Source organism: Cornus florida, unplaced genomic scaffold (assembly GCF_030987335.1).
Source record: "Cornus florida cultivar Cherokee Brave unplaced genomic scaffold, ASM3098733v1 CherokeeBrave_3.0.0_Hap2_Chr11, whole genome shotgun sequence".
In the NCBI taxonomy this organism is placed as follows: Eukaryota; Viridiplantae; Streptophyta; class Magnoliopsida; order Cornales; family Cornaceae; genus Cornus; species Cornus florida.
The window spans coordinates 119,180,555-119,199,261 of NW_026775581.1; the positions used below are offsets into that span (position 1 = coordinate 119,180,555).

Consider the following 18,707-nt stretch of genomic DNA (forward strand, 5'->3'; position numbering starts at 1 on the left):
CTTTTATTTTTAAAATTTAATTTTATATTACTACTTCATCCCTCCCAAGTAAAAATTTCTGGCTCTGCCCCTCTCTGCCCACGCCAAAACCGTTTAATAAACGGGGCGAGGCAGGCGCAGCTTGGATGATTTTGTATAATTTTTTCATAATTGTAATACGAACAATTACGAATCTAACAAAAGTAAATAATAAAACTAATGCTTAACAATGATAATAATATTTTTTTCTCTTATGCAAATAAAAACAAGATTCATCTTCTCACTTGAAACTTAATTAAGACTAAAATTATTGTTAAAATATCAAAATAATACATAAAAAATCTGAAATAAGAATAATATAAAAGAAAATTGAGTATTTAGATTAGTGATTGGAATATAATAAACTAAGACTTGCTTAATATAAATTTAATATTATTAAATATAAAATAAAGTATAAGAATAAATTGTAATTTATTACTAAAAATGAGATGAAGCGGGGTAACCTTTTCCATCCCGTTCATTCTAAGCTGATCGGATAAAATGGGACAAAATATTTTGCCATTCCTAATTATTTCAGAGAAGGACTTGGAAGTAACTTCATTTTAAGACGTAAAAGTGACGAGTACCTCTCTTGCATTTTCACCAACGGTCTGAATAATTTCAAAAAGCATCCGGCATTTGGCAATTATGTCATCAATTGGAGAATAGAAGCATATATTAATGAATATAATAGTTGGGTTGAAATTGGTTGGACAGCCCATTTGTTAGCACATGTTCTATTTGTCAATTTGTGGATTACAACAAATTTGACCGTTATGGCTTTTAACTGAAGTTTGGTGAAACCACCCGATTTGGAAAAACAACATTTTGTCAAACATCGAATCATTCTATTCAACATAATAAAATAAAATCATACCGAGCCCGATTATAAGAATCGTTAGAAAAAATAATTTAGTTTATTAAAAGTTATTTTGAAGTCATTTAACATTTTTGTCTTCCTTGCATTAATCCCATATGAATGGGGTCGATCACATAAATTATTTCTCTCTCCAATCTTTTCTCTAACATGTCATTTTACTTGCTACATTTAACTTTTTAACGTAATGTTCAAAAAACCCCATCCTATCTTATTTTTGTTACATTGAAAATAATAAACTTTGACAGTAGCCGTCTTCTTATAATTTAGGTGTCTCTATGTCTCAAAATAAATATCCAAATTATCTAAGTATACAATTTTCTCCTTTCTTATTGCCACAACTTATTTTTCTTTTATACTTTTAGTAACCTCATCTCTTCTAATCACTCCACTCATAACATTCTCATTTTGATAAAATATCCCACTAACAATTTGTGCAACATGTTCCAATTAATAAAAAATAATTATTTTAAATAATCTTTTAATCTCAAAGTGTTATCGATCATTGGGTTTCTATGCCTTTGTGAATGAAATTAGTTGGAACTCGGAATCAATAAAAAGAAAAAGAAAAGGTCATTAGTACTCATGAAAACAGAAAAGGGAAAATATATTATTTTTACAATTTACAACACTGTATATCAATGCACACATACATCACAAGTTTAGTTTCTAAGCAAGCATACATAAAGCCCAGTTGTGTCGCCTCGCACTCATTGAAAATATCTGATCGTGACTCTATAACGGGCCCGCAGGCCCACTAGTGTAGCATATTCTGCCACTGTTCACTGGGCCCACTTTATTTTACGTGGCTCGTAGTGGATTATTTTGTTTCCTGAACCGAAAATACTACTACTGCAGAACAATGTTTCCATGCGGCAAAGCTAATTAGGAAGCCGATCAAGATTACGCATTTCTCATGCAATTATGAGTTTTTAATTCTTTTCTACCTTTAAATTCTCGTTTTCATAAATTAAGCAAATGGCATTTAAACAAGTGTTGATGAAATTATTGATTTTTGGACCCATCTAATCACAAATGCTGCAAAAATAATTATGTGAATAGCCTCTTTTTAGACTTGCGTAATAATACGAATGAGTTAGTCCAAGTCGGAGTGATTCACCAATACATTGATTCATTTATAACTTTAATTAAAGTTGGTTTTATTTACAAATATGACTCACTGATCTTTCTTTCTATTTTTCTTTTGTGCATCTATTATATCTCCACAAAAATATATATATATATTTTTTGAAACTTCTAAAAAGAAACTTATATATCCGTTTGTCTTTACTAGAATTGAACTTCTCACCTTTTACTTCAAAAGGTAGATAAAATACTACAAAGTGTGAAAATTTGGACACTCACCTTTTATTTTGAAATGTAGAGAGGATGTTATTAAGTTACACGACCTTTGGTGTAGGCCGTATAACATGAGATGAGTCAAATTTAGGTTCTCTTGCGACTCAAATGAGTGCCTCAAGACTTGAACACGGACTTTTTAGGGAGCAATTCAACAACTCGAGTAACACGACACTTGTAATTATTTTTGTGTTTGAATATTATTATTTTTAAATAACTAATAACAATTATTTTCCAATGCTCTACTTCAAATTTATTTTAAAAATAATTTAAAGTTGATTATTTTGGCATATATTTGTGTCTTAATTAATTAACTTTGACAAATAAACTCTTAATTAATTAACGCTGACAAATTAGTCAAACTATCAGCATGAATATAAACTAAATTTTTTGTTGGTTTCTTTTGGGTAACAATACCAATTATAGTTGTTAATGGGATAAACTATAATGTCAGGATATTTATAATTATGTAACCAATTATAGTTGTTAATGGTATTTTATATAAGGAAAATAAATTTTGCACCAATTTGTTTTAGTGAATTGTTGGATCTCGCCTTGGTGAATATAACTTCTAATACTTCTTGTCTTGTAAAAAAAAATTATGCAGCAAATATGAAAATGAGTCCCTCCACTTATATGGTATATAAATAACAAATAAGAAACAACAAATTGGGGCAAATTTCACTCTCTTTATAATATTTATTCGTAATAAGTAACCAAACCTAAAAGTAATTGTTATGCAAGCATTATACTCTCTGTAATGAATAAAAGCGATCAATAACTTCTTGTTCATGTCCATCATCATTGTGGTAAAGTGTGTTTGGTTAATGTACAACAATTATTTGCATGTTTGAAGAGTAAAATATAATTTTCCTTGTACTTTTTTCGTTGGATTGATCTGTTTAGAAACAAATAAAATATAGAATAAGACGGTATACAAAAGGCATCATAGTTTAAATGATTTTTTTGCAAGAAAAGATTTAGTTCACGATAATGTGGAGAAAAAGAAAAACAAAATGATAGCATTTTTTTTATTATTTGTGAAAGAAAGGAAGGAGAGCACAGTGTTAATTTATCCTCATCTTTGATAAATAAAGAAGTCAAAAATAAATAAATAAAATTTGATAACCATTCACTATGATTTGGAAAAAATAATAAAAATAAAAGATATTGATAACCGTTCACTATGGTTTGGAAAAAATAATAAAGAGAAAAAGAAAGAAAATGATTGGTTTTTTTTTTTTTTTTTTTTTTGGCAAATTGTATAAAACCTCCCTCTATTTTCAATTATTGCAAAGTGATGCTATACTAACAAAAACTACCCTTAATACTAATTTAAGAAAGATTTTTATTTTAGGTGTTTTTTAATTTTTTCACCTCCAATGAGGTTCGAACCCCTGACCTCTCTTTTGAGAATAGGAGCCTTATACCGTTAGGCCACAGCCCTGTTGGTAAGTTTTTCAATGTATTTTCATTTTTCATAGATGCGTTAATAAAAAATCGAGAATTTTTTTACAATACTATGTCGAATGAGCTATTTACTTTAAAGGGACAATATCTTTTAGGAAAATGACATAATTGACAACTTTAATACCCCAATTTAAAATTGAGTCACATAAAAAGATATATGTGATTATTCTAAAATTTCAAACTTAAATGGAAATCAATACTACTTTTTTTTTTTTTGTTTCCATAAATTACGTCTTTTTCCCTTTTTTTTTAATTTTTATTTTATTTTTAGTTTTCTATAAGTGCTACTACATCTTTTCTCGTCTTCTTCTTTGTTTTCATGGTAATTTTCGCTGCCAAAGGTTGCAATACTTTCCAAAAATAGAAACATAAAAAAAATTCAAATAATTAATTACTTTATATTTTAAAATAGGTCTCATTATATTTGATAGATAGAGACGATGAAATAATAAGTTTTTATTTATCAGGCTAAGTAGAAGGATTATATTTTTTAATCCATGTTTAATTTATTTTTTATTTTTTACACTCGTCAAGTTGCGAGTGGTCCACATCAGCATAAAAGCAAGGAGATCCTACCTAAGCAGTATGAAACAAACATTAGTCCTTTTTTAAAAATTTATATTAAGTGATATTTTTATTAAATAAAATTATTTTATATCCACTTCCCTCAATCAAAACTGAGGTATTTGTTATTCCAGATTTGCACCATTCACGCTCTTCTGCTCCGCCCTCGTGCATCAAATAAAATATAAATGGATTGAAGGTGAAGTGCACAAAACAAAATAAATTAATTGCAAATTACACGTCATTTATTTTATTTTATCAAGTGAAAGAGAGATGCTGTTCACAACCAAAAAGACAGTGTGAGATAGTTTCATTTAATAAAAAAAAAATGGCAAAAATGCAAAAAAAAACCCCTAAACTATCACGAATCCACATTTTACCCTCTGAACTACAAAAACGAACAAGTCAGTACCACAACTATCAAAATCGTGCAAATTAACCCCTGAAACGCAATTCCAGCCACTTTCCGGCCGATTTCATGGTAAATTTACAAAACTACCCATTGTAATTAAAAAAAATACCCTCAATGCCCCTCTGTTCTCAAGTCCATCTCCATTATCTTCTGTTCTTCTCTCTCTCTCTCTCTCACACACACACACACATACACACACTTGCATATACATCGGTGCTAGATAAAATGGCACAAATGAGTCTTCCCCAAGGATTCAGGTTCCACCCAACTAACGAGGAACTTGTTGATTACTATCTAAATAGGAAAATAACATGCCGTGTGATCGAGCTTTAAATCATCCCAGAGGTTGATCTCTACAAATGTGAGCCCTAGGATTCTACGTACCTACAAATTTACTTGAATATATATATATATATATATATATATATATATATAGAAATATCCTTAATTTGATTGACTCTAAATTAAATTGAGTTGAAATTTGATATATATATTTGATTTGGTGATGTGCATGTATAGACAAGTCATATTTACCTGGCAAAGATATGAAATGGTACTTCTACAGCCCAACGGATAGGAAATACCCAAACGAGTCGAGGACTAACCGGGCAACCAAAGTTGATTACTGGAAAGCCATCGGAAAAGATCGGGTGGTGCAGTCGGAAAGGCCGTGGGTGGGGATGAAGAAAACACTGATTGCTTGGTTAGTCTTTCGCCGTGGAACAAAACATTAATTTATTTATAGAATGTGTGATCCTCTGACAAGCTTGTATTCTATCTTTCCCAATTATTCACCTAAACCACCATCTCTGCCGTGGAACCCCCATCCATGCTTTAATAGCGGCGCTGAAGCAGCGAGGTTACCTGAGTAGTAACAGTAGCCACACATACACACATACACACACACACATATATATATATTGACATATTTTTCGACCTCTCCACAGCCCATCGCCGGCCCATGCCGCCATCGCCATCGCTGCACTGACAGGCCAAACCAGTCCTCTCCACAGCCCATCGCCGCCCATGCCGCCATCACCATCGCTGCACTAGCCACCTATGATATAATTGGATCAAAACCGGTAGTTTTTTTCATCAATATATATATGTGTGTGTGTGTGTGTGTGTGTGTGTGTGTGTGTGAGTGAGTGTGTGTGGCTACTGTTACTTTTTTTCATCAATATAAATATATGTAAATATATATGTGTGTAAAACTGGTGGTCAACCACCTATCGATCTAAATGCTCCATTGGCTCCGGAGTCATCGAATTTTGCTGGTATGTTTGGTGTTTTTGTGCTCTCTTTCTTCTTCTTTTTTCTGTTGATAATTCACAAAATTGAGGGGAAAGGAAGGAGGAATTGACTAATCAGAGAAGCCTCGTGGATGGACGAAGGGAAGTTACAAAACGGGGCTGTGAAGGTTCGCGGCACCAGCAGGAAGGAGAACTCGACTGTGAGCTTCTCCATGTTTACCTCATTACGTGGCAGAAAAGTTAAAATGAATAAATAAATAATAATATTCATTAGTATTCGAGGGTAATTTCGAAATTAAAAGAAAAAAACAGTCACGTGCTGACCTTGTGGGCCAGAAAGTGGCCGGAATTGAGTTTCAGGGGTTAATTTGCACGATTTGTGATAGTTGTGGTACTGATTTGTTTATTTTTGTAGTTCAAAGAAGTAAAATGTGAATTCGTAATAGTTTAGGGGGGTTTTTTGTATTTTTGCCAAAAAAAAAAAAAAAAAAATGGAGTTTCTCAAATTTTTTATTTGAAATGTCAACATCTCCCCAAGACAAAATTAACATTTGTCTTGCATGTGGAATTTGTTTTTAGTACGACAAAAACAGGCGTAGACGAAACCTTTGACTCTCTCTTCATAATAATGTACTTTACCAAAATCTATACGAATTTTCGATTCTGTTGTTGGTTTACTATGCATTACTTTTTTATAAAAACATTACAAATTTTCAACATATAGAATTGTAATCATAATATTGTCACATGCTCATGGTATTATACACTGGAAGTATTAAGAACATATAGAATTGTTGCCGATTATAATTTGTGACGTATTAATTGATATGCAATCTTTTTTTAAATTTGATCCGTGATTTGTATGGGTCAATTTATATTGATTTATCCGATTCCGTTCCACATCCACCGCGACTATGATCGATATTGCGAATCATAAAGCCAATTTATTATATTATAAAAAAAAAATTAATTGAATTGAAAATCAAAATATATGTTAAAAATCAAAATAAAGATCTAAAATTTAGAAAAACATGATGAATCCCTCGAGACTCAAATGAATTGAATTGGAAATATTTTCACTTTATGCAGAGGGTAATTATGACATTAAAAATATAAGAATTAAACATTAATTTTGAATAAATATCGGTAAATCTCTTCTGGTAAGAAATACAGTAATATGGTAAGTTTTTTTTATACTTATTTTGCAAAAAAACAGAAGATAATTAGACCCTTAATTAAAGGATTGAAAAAAAGGAAAAAATAATAAGAAAGCAGAGGAGTAAATTACGGATACGTAACAAACTGTAGACAAACAGTGTAATCGCGAGTGATGAGGTACAAGTTACAACCTCGGAAATAGGATCTGTTCACGCGGAGTAGATCATGTCTTTGTACTCCACTCTCCTCATTCTGACTCACCCCTCCCTCCCAGTCCGTACTTTCCATCTCTTTACGCGCTTTCACAGTTGTTACCCTACATGCTCCCTTTACTCTCTCTCTAGACTCTCTCTCTCTCTAGAGAGAGACAACCTGTCACCCACGTAGGTAAAACCCAGGCCACACTCACCGCCTTAAAACCCCATTAATATCTCTCTCTCTAACTTTCTCTCTGTAACATATCTCTACCAACTCCGGTGGTGGACAACTCCGAGCCATCACAACTGTTTGGGCCCCACCCCTCTCTCTCAATAACTTTTCCAAATTATACGTTAGTTCATATTATACCACTTTTTCCTCCGATCTCTCTCTTTCTCTCTCTAAATCCTTCTCTCTTACGCGTCGCGCACACTCTCACTCTCTCTAAAGTCGTGTCACTGATCCCCTCAAGTCCACATTTGGCATCAATCCCCTCCCTCCCTCCACCCATTTTACAGAGCAGACTTAGCTTGCCAAGAAATCAACACACCCTTTTTCTTATTGAATATACCAATCTTTTATAGACTCATTTATTTATTTATTATTATTTTCATCTCAATTGTTTTTCAGCTTTTCTTCTTCTATATGTGGGGTTTGGGTATTTTATGAGGTGGGTTATACAGAGTGGCCCAAAACTGGTGTTTCATCCACAACATTGCCTCCTTTTTGAGGATTTCAGGGGAATGAAAGGTCGATTTCAGAGTTGGGTTTGTTGATTTGAAGAGTTGGGTTTTGAGGGATTGGGGTGGTAATGGAAACAAGAGGGACGCTTGTTGCTGGGTCTCACAATAGGAATGAGTTTGTGCTCATCAATGCTGATGAGACTGCACGGGTAAGACCCTCTCAAAAACCCTCTTTTTCTTTGTTTATTTTTCTTTGTTTCTTTTTAATTGGTTTTGGAGACACCCATTTTCTGCAATTTCTAATCTGATATTAATCAAACATGAAATAATTTTAGTGCGTATATATATATATTCTTTCTCTGGGTTTGGGTTTTGGATTTGTTGTTAACTTGTTCTGATAGTGTCTTTTAGTGATTTTTTTAATTTAAATTTTAATGATTTTAATTTTTTATCCTGTTTGATATCTAATGCAATTGCTGTAGACGATTTTGGTACAAATTATTATTATTATTATTTCTTTTTTTTTTTTTATGTTTTTGTAACTAGCAAAAATAAAAAATAAAAAAACAAAAAAATATTTCTGGAAATTTTGGCTATTTTTATTTATTCAGGAAAGCACATAAATAAAAATTAGTTTTCATGCTGTAAAGTAAGTGGAAATGCTGTTGAAGTTCTGCATATGTGAAAGCGGTATTGATATAAAGTGCCTAAAAATCAATATTCTGGGAAGAGCATGTACAATGGAAGAACCAAATTGTGCAAAATGTTTTGACGAAGACAAATGATAAATTGACATATACAGACAATGTTAATTAATAATCTATTAAAATAGGAGGGGTGGGGGGAGAGGCTTTATAGTCATAAGTAGACATTGTCAAATAATTTGCTCTGGGCATGAACGTGATGCAAGAAGTTTTGAAATTGATAAGAACTATTCTAAAATTTGAAAGAATAATGATTTTATAAAACAAAATGTATATTGACCTGCTCAAACATTACAAAATAGCAATTTCTTTTGAAATTTTTTAAAATTATTGTGTATTTTTTATTTGTTTTTGGATGAATCAATTACAATGTAAATCTCTAAACTCATTTGAGAGTGTGATAAGCCTAGTATCGAAATTAGTAAACATATTTTTTATTTTTATTTTATTTTTTGGCTTTCATATGTAGAGAAAGGAACTTATCTTGTGGTATTTTCATATTTTGTTGGTTTCATTGAAATTCTCTCTATATCATCATGTGATGATAGCACCATAATCATGTTTTTTGTGGGTTTCAGATCAAGTCCGTGAAAGAATTGAGTGGCCAAATTTGCCAGATTTGTGGAGATGAGGTGGAGATTACAGTAGATGGAGAGCTCTTCATTGCCTGCAATGAATGTGCTTTTCCTGTTTGCAGAACTTGCTATGAATATGAGAGAAGAGAGGGAAATCAGGTTTGCCCTCAATGCAAAACGCGATACAAGCGCATTAAAGGTGAGTGTTTCTGAGCTATTCTATGTGCGTCATAATTAAAACCCAACTTAACTTTGATAATTGTCATTAATGAGTGATTCAAATTGCAGGTAGTCCTAGGGTTGAGGACGATGAGGAAGAGGATGACATTGATGATTTGGAACACGAGTTTAACTTTAGGAACCTTGATGGTTTGGGCCCTCAACAAGCTGCAGCGGGGTTGCTCTCTGCGCGCCTTGGCACTGGATGTGGCGGCCATGCTAGTACGTCTAAAACCTCAACATGCTCGGGACATAATTCCTCTCCCCACAGTCCTGAAGTCCCTCTCTTGACCTACGGTGTAGAGGTGAATTGATTATCATTGCTATCTCTCTACCCCTTGTGTGTGCATGTTTACATGCATATGCAATAAGCTGATTTTAATGCTTACATTTCATGTTTTTAGGATGATGTGATTTCTTCTGGTCAACATGCTCTTGTGGTACCTCCAAACATGGGTCAAAGAAATGGAGGTCATCCATTACCTTTTTCTGATCCATCTGTGTCTTGTAAGTCATTTTGCTCTTCAAATTATCTTCCATTGTTGTTAGGTATTACATTTGTCTTAAATGGTGAAGTTTGTGCTTTCAATGTCATAGTGCAACCTAGACCAATGGTTCCTGAGAAAGACATAGCAGGATATGGGTACGGGAGTGTTGCATGGAAGGATAGAATGGAGGAGTGGAAAAAAAGGCAGAGTGACAAACTTCAGGTGGTCAAGCACCAAGGAGAAAATGGTGGTCAGGGCTTTGACGGTGATCTACTGGATGATCCTGATTTGCCTCTGTAAGTGACTTTGTTTATTGATAAGGATTTTTTTTTTTTGGTTTTCTCCTTGCTGTTCTCTTTTAGAAGAAAGAAGGTCATAGTCTGATAAATATTAATGACTCCTGCTGTTTAAGCTGAAAAGAGAATTGTAAAAATAATTGAAAGAAAAACGTTTACTACATTGAACATATTTGGTTCTAAGATACACATGATCTTGTTAAGTGTTCCACAATAACAATATAATATAACTTATGAGGTCATTGCTGCCTGTAGATCAAGGTTGTGGAACTACCAAGGTGTGCTTAAATAATATGACGTGTGCTGTCTGCCTTTTGATATTTATTGATGATTTATCTTCACTACATCCACACTTGTATTTCTAGTTTTTCTAAACTTTCACCCCAAATATTAAATTTTAGTCCTATTTGCACGAGAGACTCTTGATTCTAGAGTTTATATCCTAACCTCTAAGTTAACACTTATCCTTTTATTAAGTTCATCAACCGTAACATTGTTGTCAACATATATCATACACCATTGAGTGTCTGTTAATCTATATTTGAGGCAAAAAATAGGAGCTTAATGCTAACCCTTAATGTAACCTTCCGTTATAACTCGCTTCTCTTATGGTTATTCTTACTATAGCCAAGTCTTCATTGTCATATGTCCTTTAGCATGTCAACACGTCAATTCATGACTCATTTATTTTTTAAAACTTATTATATTGTATATATAGTGGCCTTATTATAGGCTTTCTCTAAATCTATAAAAACCAAATGAATATATTTCTTCTTCTCCCTTTATCTTTCCATTAATCTTCTCAGTAACTATATAACCTCCATTATCAACCACCTTGGCATAAATCCAAATAGATTCTCATGCACCATGATCCTATTTCTTAATCATTGTGCAATCACTCTCTCCTGAATCTCCCCTTATTTTCATCATCCCCTAAAGATTTCTAAACCTCATTAGGAATGTCCTTATGATCTTCAGGTTAAGACTGGACTTCATTGATTGAAATATATGTCATGGTGCACTATATTATTCACTGCTATAATCACCAAACAGTTATTTGTAGTTATATGGAACTGAATGCATTATTTTAATTCTTTTATTTATCAGTTAGTCGTTTACAAGCTTGTTGATGTACTTTTACCAGGATGGATGAAGGTAGGCAACCACTATCGAGGAAGTTGCCCATTGCTTCAAGCAAGATAAATCCATACAGATTGATAATTATACTCCGCCTCGTAATTCTCGGCTTCTTCTTTCATTACCGAATTCTCAATCCAGTTCATGATGCATATGGATTGTGGATGACATCAGTTGTATGTGAAATATGGTTTGCTATATCATGGATTCTGGATCAGTTCCCGAAATGGTGTCCAATAGAGCGAGAAACATATCTTGATCGGCTTTCACTTAGGTACATTGTCTCCACTCTTCTATTGTGATTTATCTAAATATGTCAAATGTTGATTAGATGTGTAACAATCAAGTACAAGCTTGAGGAATGTGATATCGATTGCTTTAAAATTGTAAAGTCAAATTCTCTCTCACATATGATCGCGCGCACATGTGCATCATTTTTTTGATTATTTGATCTATTTATGCTACATCCTCATGCTAGCTTGACTTTTTCATGGACAATCTATTTTAATTATTATTGTTGTACTTGTTATTTTGTGAATTTGATTTTGTTGCCTTTTATCATCTCCTCCAAATCAGGTATGAAAAAGAAGGGAAGCTGTCTGAGTTAGCTAATGTAGACATCTTCGTAAGTACAGTTGATCCTCTGAAAGAACCTCCGCTGATCACTGCAAATACCGTTCTATCAATCCTCGCAGTGGATTATCCAGTTGATAAAGTTTCGTGTTATGTATCTGATGATGGTGCTGCTATGCTTACTTTTGAAGCTCTTTCTGAGACATCTGAATTTGCTAGGAAATGGGTCCCCTTCTGCAAAAAGTTTAATATTGAGCCACGTGCCCCAGAATGGTACTTCTCTCAGAAGATTGACTATCTAAAAGACAAAGTTCATCCAGAATTCGTGAGGGAACGGCGTGCTATGAAGGTTTCTGACTCTTCTCCGTACTGAAGTTCTTATTTTTATGTTGTCATTTATCCCGCTTTAATAAAAATGTTTTATTTATTAGAAGATAATTTAATAGTCCCTATTAAATCGGTGTATGGATATTTTGAACATCTGCTCCTCATTATCATGTGGTCTTGAACTGTATTAAATTTCCGTAGGTTATTTATTTGTAATTTTCTGCGGATGCAGAGAGAATATGAAGAATTTAAAGTTCGAATCAATTCATTGGTTTCCACGGCACAAAAGGTTCCTGAGGAAGGTTGGACAATGCAGGATGGAACTCCATGGCCTGGGAACAATGTTCGGGACCATCCTGGCATGATCCAGGTAAAAGGGTATCTCTTTCTACCAAGCATTGCTTTATCTTTTTCATCATAGTACTAGTACTTGTAATGTATAAGAAAGAAAAACTCCCACTAGATCTGAAAATGGTTTCTTATAGTTTTTTTTTTTTTTTTGGCAAGGGTTTCTTATAGTAAAAATCTTCACTTTTACCTATTTTTATATGTTTCAAGGACTTGAATTTGCTAGTCATGTGCTGGCATGTCTCTTCTGTGAGTTATTTTATCCAAATCCCCATATCATGGGACGTTTGGACGCAACTAATTTGTAAGATGCCCAATTTTAATGATGCATACCCCAGGGTAGAGTGACATTTCTGCATAACATTGAGTACCGATGGATATTTCAACCATTTTTGAAGGATCTATGGTAGCCTTTTTGTTTATTTATAAGTGAAGCAGTGCATTGGGGATCTATATACCGAGGAGTTACAGTCTACTGGGGAACGAAACATCTATCCATGTTACAGGCGTTTTGCTTATTCATCTAAAGTATACTTGTTAAACATGTATCTCAGACCCATAACACGTCATCTTGTGTCACATTCAGGCTCTTCATATATATTGAAGTATCCATGTAATTTTACTGTTATTTACAGTCGCTCAATATTCCCCGACAGTTTTGTCTAGTATGAAATGAGCTTGGGAGACTGTAATGTCTATATCTATATATATATATATATATATATATTATGGTTATTGGGTTGATGATGGGTGTGTGGGTTGGGGATGGGTAGGATGAGGGTGATGGGACCTCCAAGCATGAGGATGCAAATTTTATTATTGCTTGGTGCATGAGTAAAAGTTATAGCTGACATGTGCAAAAATTATGAAAAGGTTAGGTTTGTCTCTAGTGTTTCCCTCTGAGCACCCTATGTAGGCGAGATATACGCTGGGGAATGCATTTTATGGGGATAGTGTATTATTGCATATCATAAAGTGGCTAAAATGTTGTAAGGTTTTCAGCATATCCCAATTCTCATTTTAGGATTTTAATAAATGTTATTAATCCATCTCATCTGAGCTGGTTTTATGCAAGTATTTTCAGTGTTTCCCAATTTTAAATTTGGTAATCTACAGGTATTCCTTGGCCAAAATGGTGTTCGTGATCTTGATGGAAATGACTTACCTCATCTGGTTTATGTTTCTCGTGAGAAGAGGCCAGGGTTTGATCACCATAAAAAAGCAGGAGCCATGAATTCTCTGGTTAGCTTATATTTCTTTCTTTATTTTAATAATGCCTCTAGACTGTTCTACTGTGGTTTATTTCTTCCCTTTTCTTTTATATTTTTAACCAATAAACAGTTTGTTTGGATTTATTGAGCTCTATTTATTTATTATTCTAGGTGCGGGTTTCAGCAGTTATCTCAAATGCTCCTTATATTCTGAATGTTGATTGTGACCATTATATCAACAATAGCAAGGCACTTAGAGAAGCCATGTGTTTCTTGATGGACCCCACTTCAGGAAAGACAGTTTGCTATGTGCAGTTTCCTCAAAGATTTGACGGGATTGATCGTCATGATAGATACTCAAACCGGAATGTTGTATTCTTTGATGTACGTATAGCTTATTGCTTTGATTTCTTTTAATATTTCCGTCATTATCGGAAAAACTGATTTTGCACTTCCAAACAGATCAACATGAAAGGATTAGATGGTTTACAAGGACCAATATATGTTGGAACGGGGTGTGTCTTCAGAAGGCAAGCTTTTTATGGATTTGATGCTCCTGTCAAGAAGAAGCCTCCTGGCAAGACCTGCAACTGTTGGCCAAAGTGGTGCTGTTTGTGTTGTGGCTCTAGGAAGAACAAGAAAGGAAAGCCAAAGGAGAAGAAGAAGAAAATGAAGCACAAGGAGGCATCTAAGCAGATACATGCACTAGAAACTATTGAAGAGGGTATTGAAGGTAATGAATGATTCACTTTTGAAGGCAACTTGCCTGTGTGCTAGTCACGTGTTAATACAATACCTCAAAAAAATAAAAAAATATTTTTTATTGCAGAAATAAGCATAAAAAATTCATCTCAGAAGCCACAAGTAAAACTTGAGAAGAAATTTGGGCAATCTTCTGTATTCGTAGCCTCCACACTCTTGGAGAATGGTGGTATTCCTCAGGAAGCCAGTTCTGCATTGCTTTTAAAAGAAGCCATTCACGTTATCAGCTGTGGATATGAAGTCAAAACAGAGTGGGGAAAAGAGGTAAGTAAAGACTGAAAAACTCAATTTGTAAACTTTTATATGTTGAAGATGTACTTTTATCATATCCTCTGAACTTTCAAACGCTGAACCAGGTTGGCTGGATATATGGCTCTGTGACAGAGGATATATTGACAGGATTCAAAATGCATTGCCATGGCTGGAGGTCTGTGTATTGTATGCCAAAGCGACCTGCATTTAAGGGGTCAGCTCCCATCAACCTTTCTGATCGTCTTAACCAGGTTCTTCGTTGGGCCCTTGGATCTGTTGAGATTTTCTTGAGCAAACACTGTCCAATTTGGTATGGCTATGGGGGTGGATTGAAATGGTTGGAGCGATTTTCCTATATAAACTCAGTTGTATATCCTTGGACTTCCATTCCTTTGATTGTTTACTGCACCTTGCCAGCCGTCTGCCTTCTCACTGGGAAATTTATCGTCCCCGAGGTACTTCCAAATCTCATATAATATTGTTGCCTCCTTGACACCTAAAGTGTGTTTGATGGGGGGAGGGAGGGGAAAAAAGTTCATCATGGTATTAAATGCTTAACTTAATTGTTTGAATTCTTACAATTTGGATATGGATATCACCATGCATATATCCTTGTTCTGGATCAGTTACGAAGGCAAATGAGATGCATGTAGAAATTAGATGCATGTAGATGTCTCTTTTCATAATAACTGTTTATCAATTTTATATGAAATATTCGTAACTTGCACTTTGTTTACGTGTCCATAAATCCAACTTCTTGCAATAGCTCCTAATTTTGTTGTGTCATCATGCTTGGACTATTGGAAAGTTCTTGTGGTCTGAGTAGATCTCACTGTGTTTGAATTGATTGTCCTGTCCAAAGCTTGTTTCTGTAAGCCTATTAAGGCCAAATCCTCTATCCTTCATGAATGATTCTGGTTAAATTTCTAGTAGGCCTTTGGCTAACACATGGTTCATGAATTCTATGTGCAGATCAGTAACTATGCCAGCCTTGTGTTTCTGGCTCTCTTCATATCCATCGCTGCAACGGGTGTCATTGAAATGCAGTGGGGTGGTGTTGGAATTGACGACTGGTGGAGAAATGAGCAGTTTTGGGTGATCGGAGGCGTATCATCGCACCTCTTTGCTCTCTTCCAGGGTTTGCTCAAAGTTTTAGCTGGTGTCAACACGAACTTTACTGTCACCTCCAAAGCAGGAGATGATGGAGAATACTCTGAGCTTTACCTCTTCAAGTGGACATCATTATTAATCCCTCCAACAACCTTGTTGATTACAAATATAATTGGGGTCGTGGTCGGGATTTCGAATGCCGTTAACATTGGCTATGATTCATGGGGTCCCCTGTTCGGTAGGCTATTTTTCTCCATCTGGGTCATTGTCCACCTCTATCCATTCCTTAAAGGACTGCTTGGGAAACAGGATAGACTGCCAACTATCATTTTGGTCTGGTCGATTCTGTTGTCTTCAATATTAACCCTTTTGTGGGTCAGAATCAACCCATTTGTGTCGAGAGACGGTCCTGTGCTGGAAGTTTGTGGTTTAGATTGTGACTAAGATATTATCCAAAGTACAACTTCAGATAGTTTGTGTCGAAAATCGATGGTTTTGGAGTTGCAGAAGGAATTTTTTCAACCAACCAGACCTATATATCGATGGGCATCATTTTGCATTAATGAGAAATATCATAGAGAATTTTTGTGGAAGGAAAAATATAGCTGGAGGGTGTGTAGATAAAAAAATGGGAGTGGAGACTTTGATATTTGTTTCACAATTGTTTCATTTATTCTCTTGTTAGATATCAGTTTTGGGGCTTTTGGTATTTTTGTATTTCTTCATTTATATAATCAAATTATAAATTATCTTTTTCTCAACATGAGTCATTCTGTAATTTTCCTCAAATGTTTTTTTTAAACATATTTTGCCTCCACTAGCTGGGCTACCTAGTTCACTCAGGAAATGCCACTTGCATGCACTCTTTCAGTTCTCTTTGGTAGGAAAGAAAAAAAATTGGATAGATAGAAAGACACAAAAGAAGGGATGTAGGAGATCTACTAAGGGATGAGATTGTGTATTTTTTTCTTTTTGTTTGGTTATACAGAAGAGAAGAGAATAAGTTCATTATACACTATGTTTTTTTAAAACAGAAGAAAAAGAAATTTTTATTTGTTTTTATCATTATATTCAATAATATTTATAAGGAGTCCATATCTGCTAGGAGACAAAAAAAAATATTATGTTAATAAATTATTTGACTCAACAAAAAAATAATAAGTAACCATTAAAAATGATTTCTTTTGACATGAAAAAAAAAAACTCCCCAAAAAATATATATTTATTGAAGAATTATCTCTTTTGTCAAGATCTCAAAAAAAAAAAAAAAAATTAAATAAAAGACGTATGAAAAATAAGACTTTTTTTTTATCATTTATATTGAATAAATTATCTCTTTTGATAATACAAAAAAATATTTTTTTATTAAATTGATTATTTCTTTTGACAGGACCCATAAAAAATTACAAAAAAAAAAAAATCTCTTTTGACCCAAAAAAAGTTAACTTTGTTGAATAAATATTTCTTCCAATTATACCAAAAAAATAAAAGTCATTATGGAATAAATTATCTCTTTTTGACTGTCAAAAATAAAATTATTAGTATAAAATAAATTATTTTCTCTGAATAGACCTCCGAAAAAACAAAAAAAAGGAAGAAAATAGTAAAAAAAAAAATAAAAAATGGTTAAAGTTGTATAAAGTGTAGTTATGAAATTATAAATTAAGTGATGGTGCATTAATGAATTTAAGGACCTTCTAATTATTTCCTATTGTTTTTTTTAAGACTCCGTTTGGTTGGATGGAATTAGGCAAGAAAAGAAAAGAGATTTTCTATCATTCATTTGGTTAGCATGAAAATTTTATCAAGAAAATTGAAAGTGATTATATATGCCAAAATTACCATTTGAAAGAAAAATCAAATATTTTACCATATAATTATATATATATACACACACACACACACACACATACACACATATCCATACACATACAAAAATGACTTGCATTAATATACCAAATTAAAAGTTCAATATGGTCTTCCAATAAAACGTCCATAGAGTTTTCAGATTCTATTGTATATTCGTTTAAGAGAGAGAGAGAGAGAGGGGGAGGGGTACACACAGAGTATCCAATATGTACAAGAGACAACACGGTATCCAATATATATATATATTGTCTCTTTGGTAGATCACTAATATATATATATATATATTTGGAACGAAGAAATCGTTAAAATAGTGTTCCTAATTGTCAAAAATTTCAAAAGTATAGATGTGATAGTGATCTAAGACTATTAAACTCATTATTTTAAGTATGATTTGGGATTATGAGGGGCTAGAATTGCAACATAGAACAGACAAAAAAAAAAAAAATCTATTTAGAAGGAGCAATTTTACACAAATTATCATTGATATTCTGTATTAAATGTATAATTTGCTAGAGAAATGTTGAGAAAGAACTTTGCAACGATTAAGTTATGGGTAAAATTGGAACGGCAAATAAATAGGGAAAAAAAACTCAAAACTGGAAACTAAATTTTCTATTACGATTCTCCTTCTATCTATCCAAACTTTAAAAAATTTAAAAATTTTATCTTTTCTTTCTTTTCTAACTGTTTCTACCTAACCAAACAAAACATAAAAGAAAAAGGTAATGGGAGTGAGAAAAGTGGAGTGCGAATATGACTTCCCTATTTATAATATTGTAATTTAAAACTTGTATAATTTAAGATAATATTTAATTTAAAATTTTTATAATAGTCCATTTATCTT

At 33.3% G+C, this 18,707-nt stretch overlaps 1 protein-coding gene across 1 annotated transcript; it reads left to right on the forward strand.

The window, feature by feature from the left end:
• The first annotated feature begins 7,557 nt into the window (after positions 1–7,557).
• LOC132283350 (cellulose synthase A catalytic subunit 2 [UDP-forming]-like) lies at positions 7,558–16,755 on the forward strand. Its single transcript, XM_059785289.1, has 14 exons — positions 7,558–8,201; positions 9,275–9,470; positions 9,560–9,795; positions 9,895–9,997; positions 10,088–10,274; positions 11,419–11,685; positions 11,988–12,333; positions 12,544–12,681; positions 13,776–13,901; positions 14,042–14,254; positions 14,333–14,603; positions 14,700–14,896; positions 14,989–15,339; positions 15,857–16,755. Exons 1-14 carry the CDS (start codon positions 8,121–8,123, stop codon positions 16,436–16,438), a joined length of 3,294 nt encoding a protein of 1,097 aa, XP_059641272.1. The 5' UTR covers positions 7,558–8,120; the 3' UTR covers positions 16,439–16,755.
• Positions 16,756–18,707: the final 1,952 nt, after the last annotated feature.

Excerpts from the sequence above, each read along its gene's own strand:
- LOC132283350 (XM_059785289.1), top strand. The coding sequence starts at position 8,121 with ATGGAAACAAGAGGGACGCTTGTTGCTGGGTCTCACAATAGGAATGAG. Across the intron at positions 12,682-13,775 it reads ACCATCCTGGCATGATCCAG|GTATTCCTTGGCCAAAATGG; the intron begins GTAAAAGGGTAT and ends GGTAATCTACAG. Across the intron at positions 13,902-14,041 it reads CAGGAGCCATGAATTCTCTG|GTGCGGGTTTCAGCAGTTAT; the intron begins GTTAGCTTATAT and ends TTATTATTCTAG.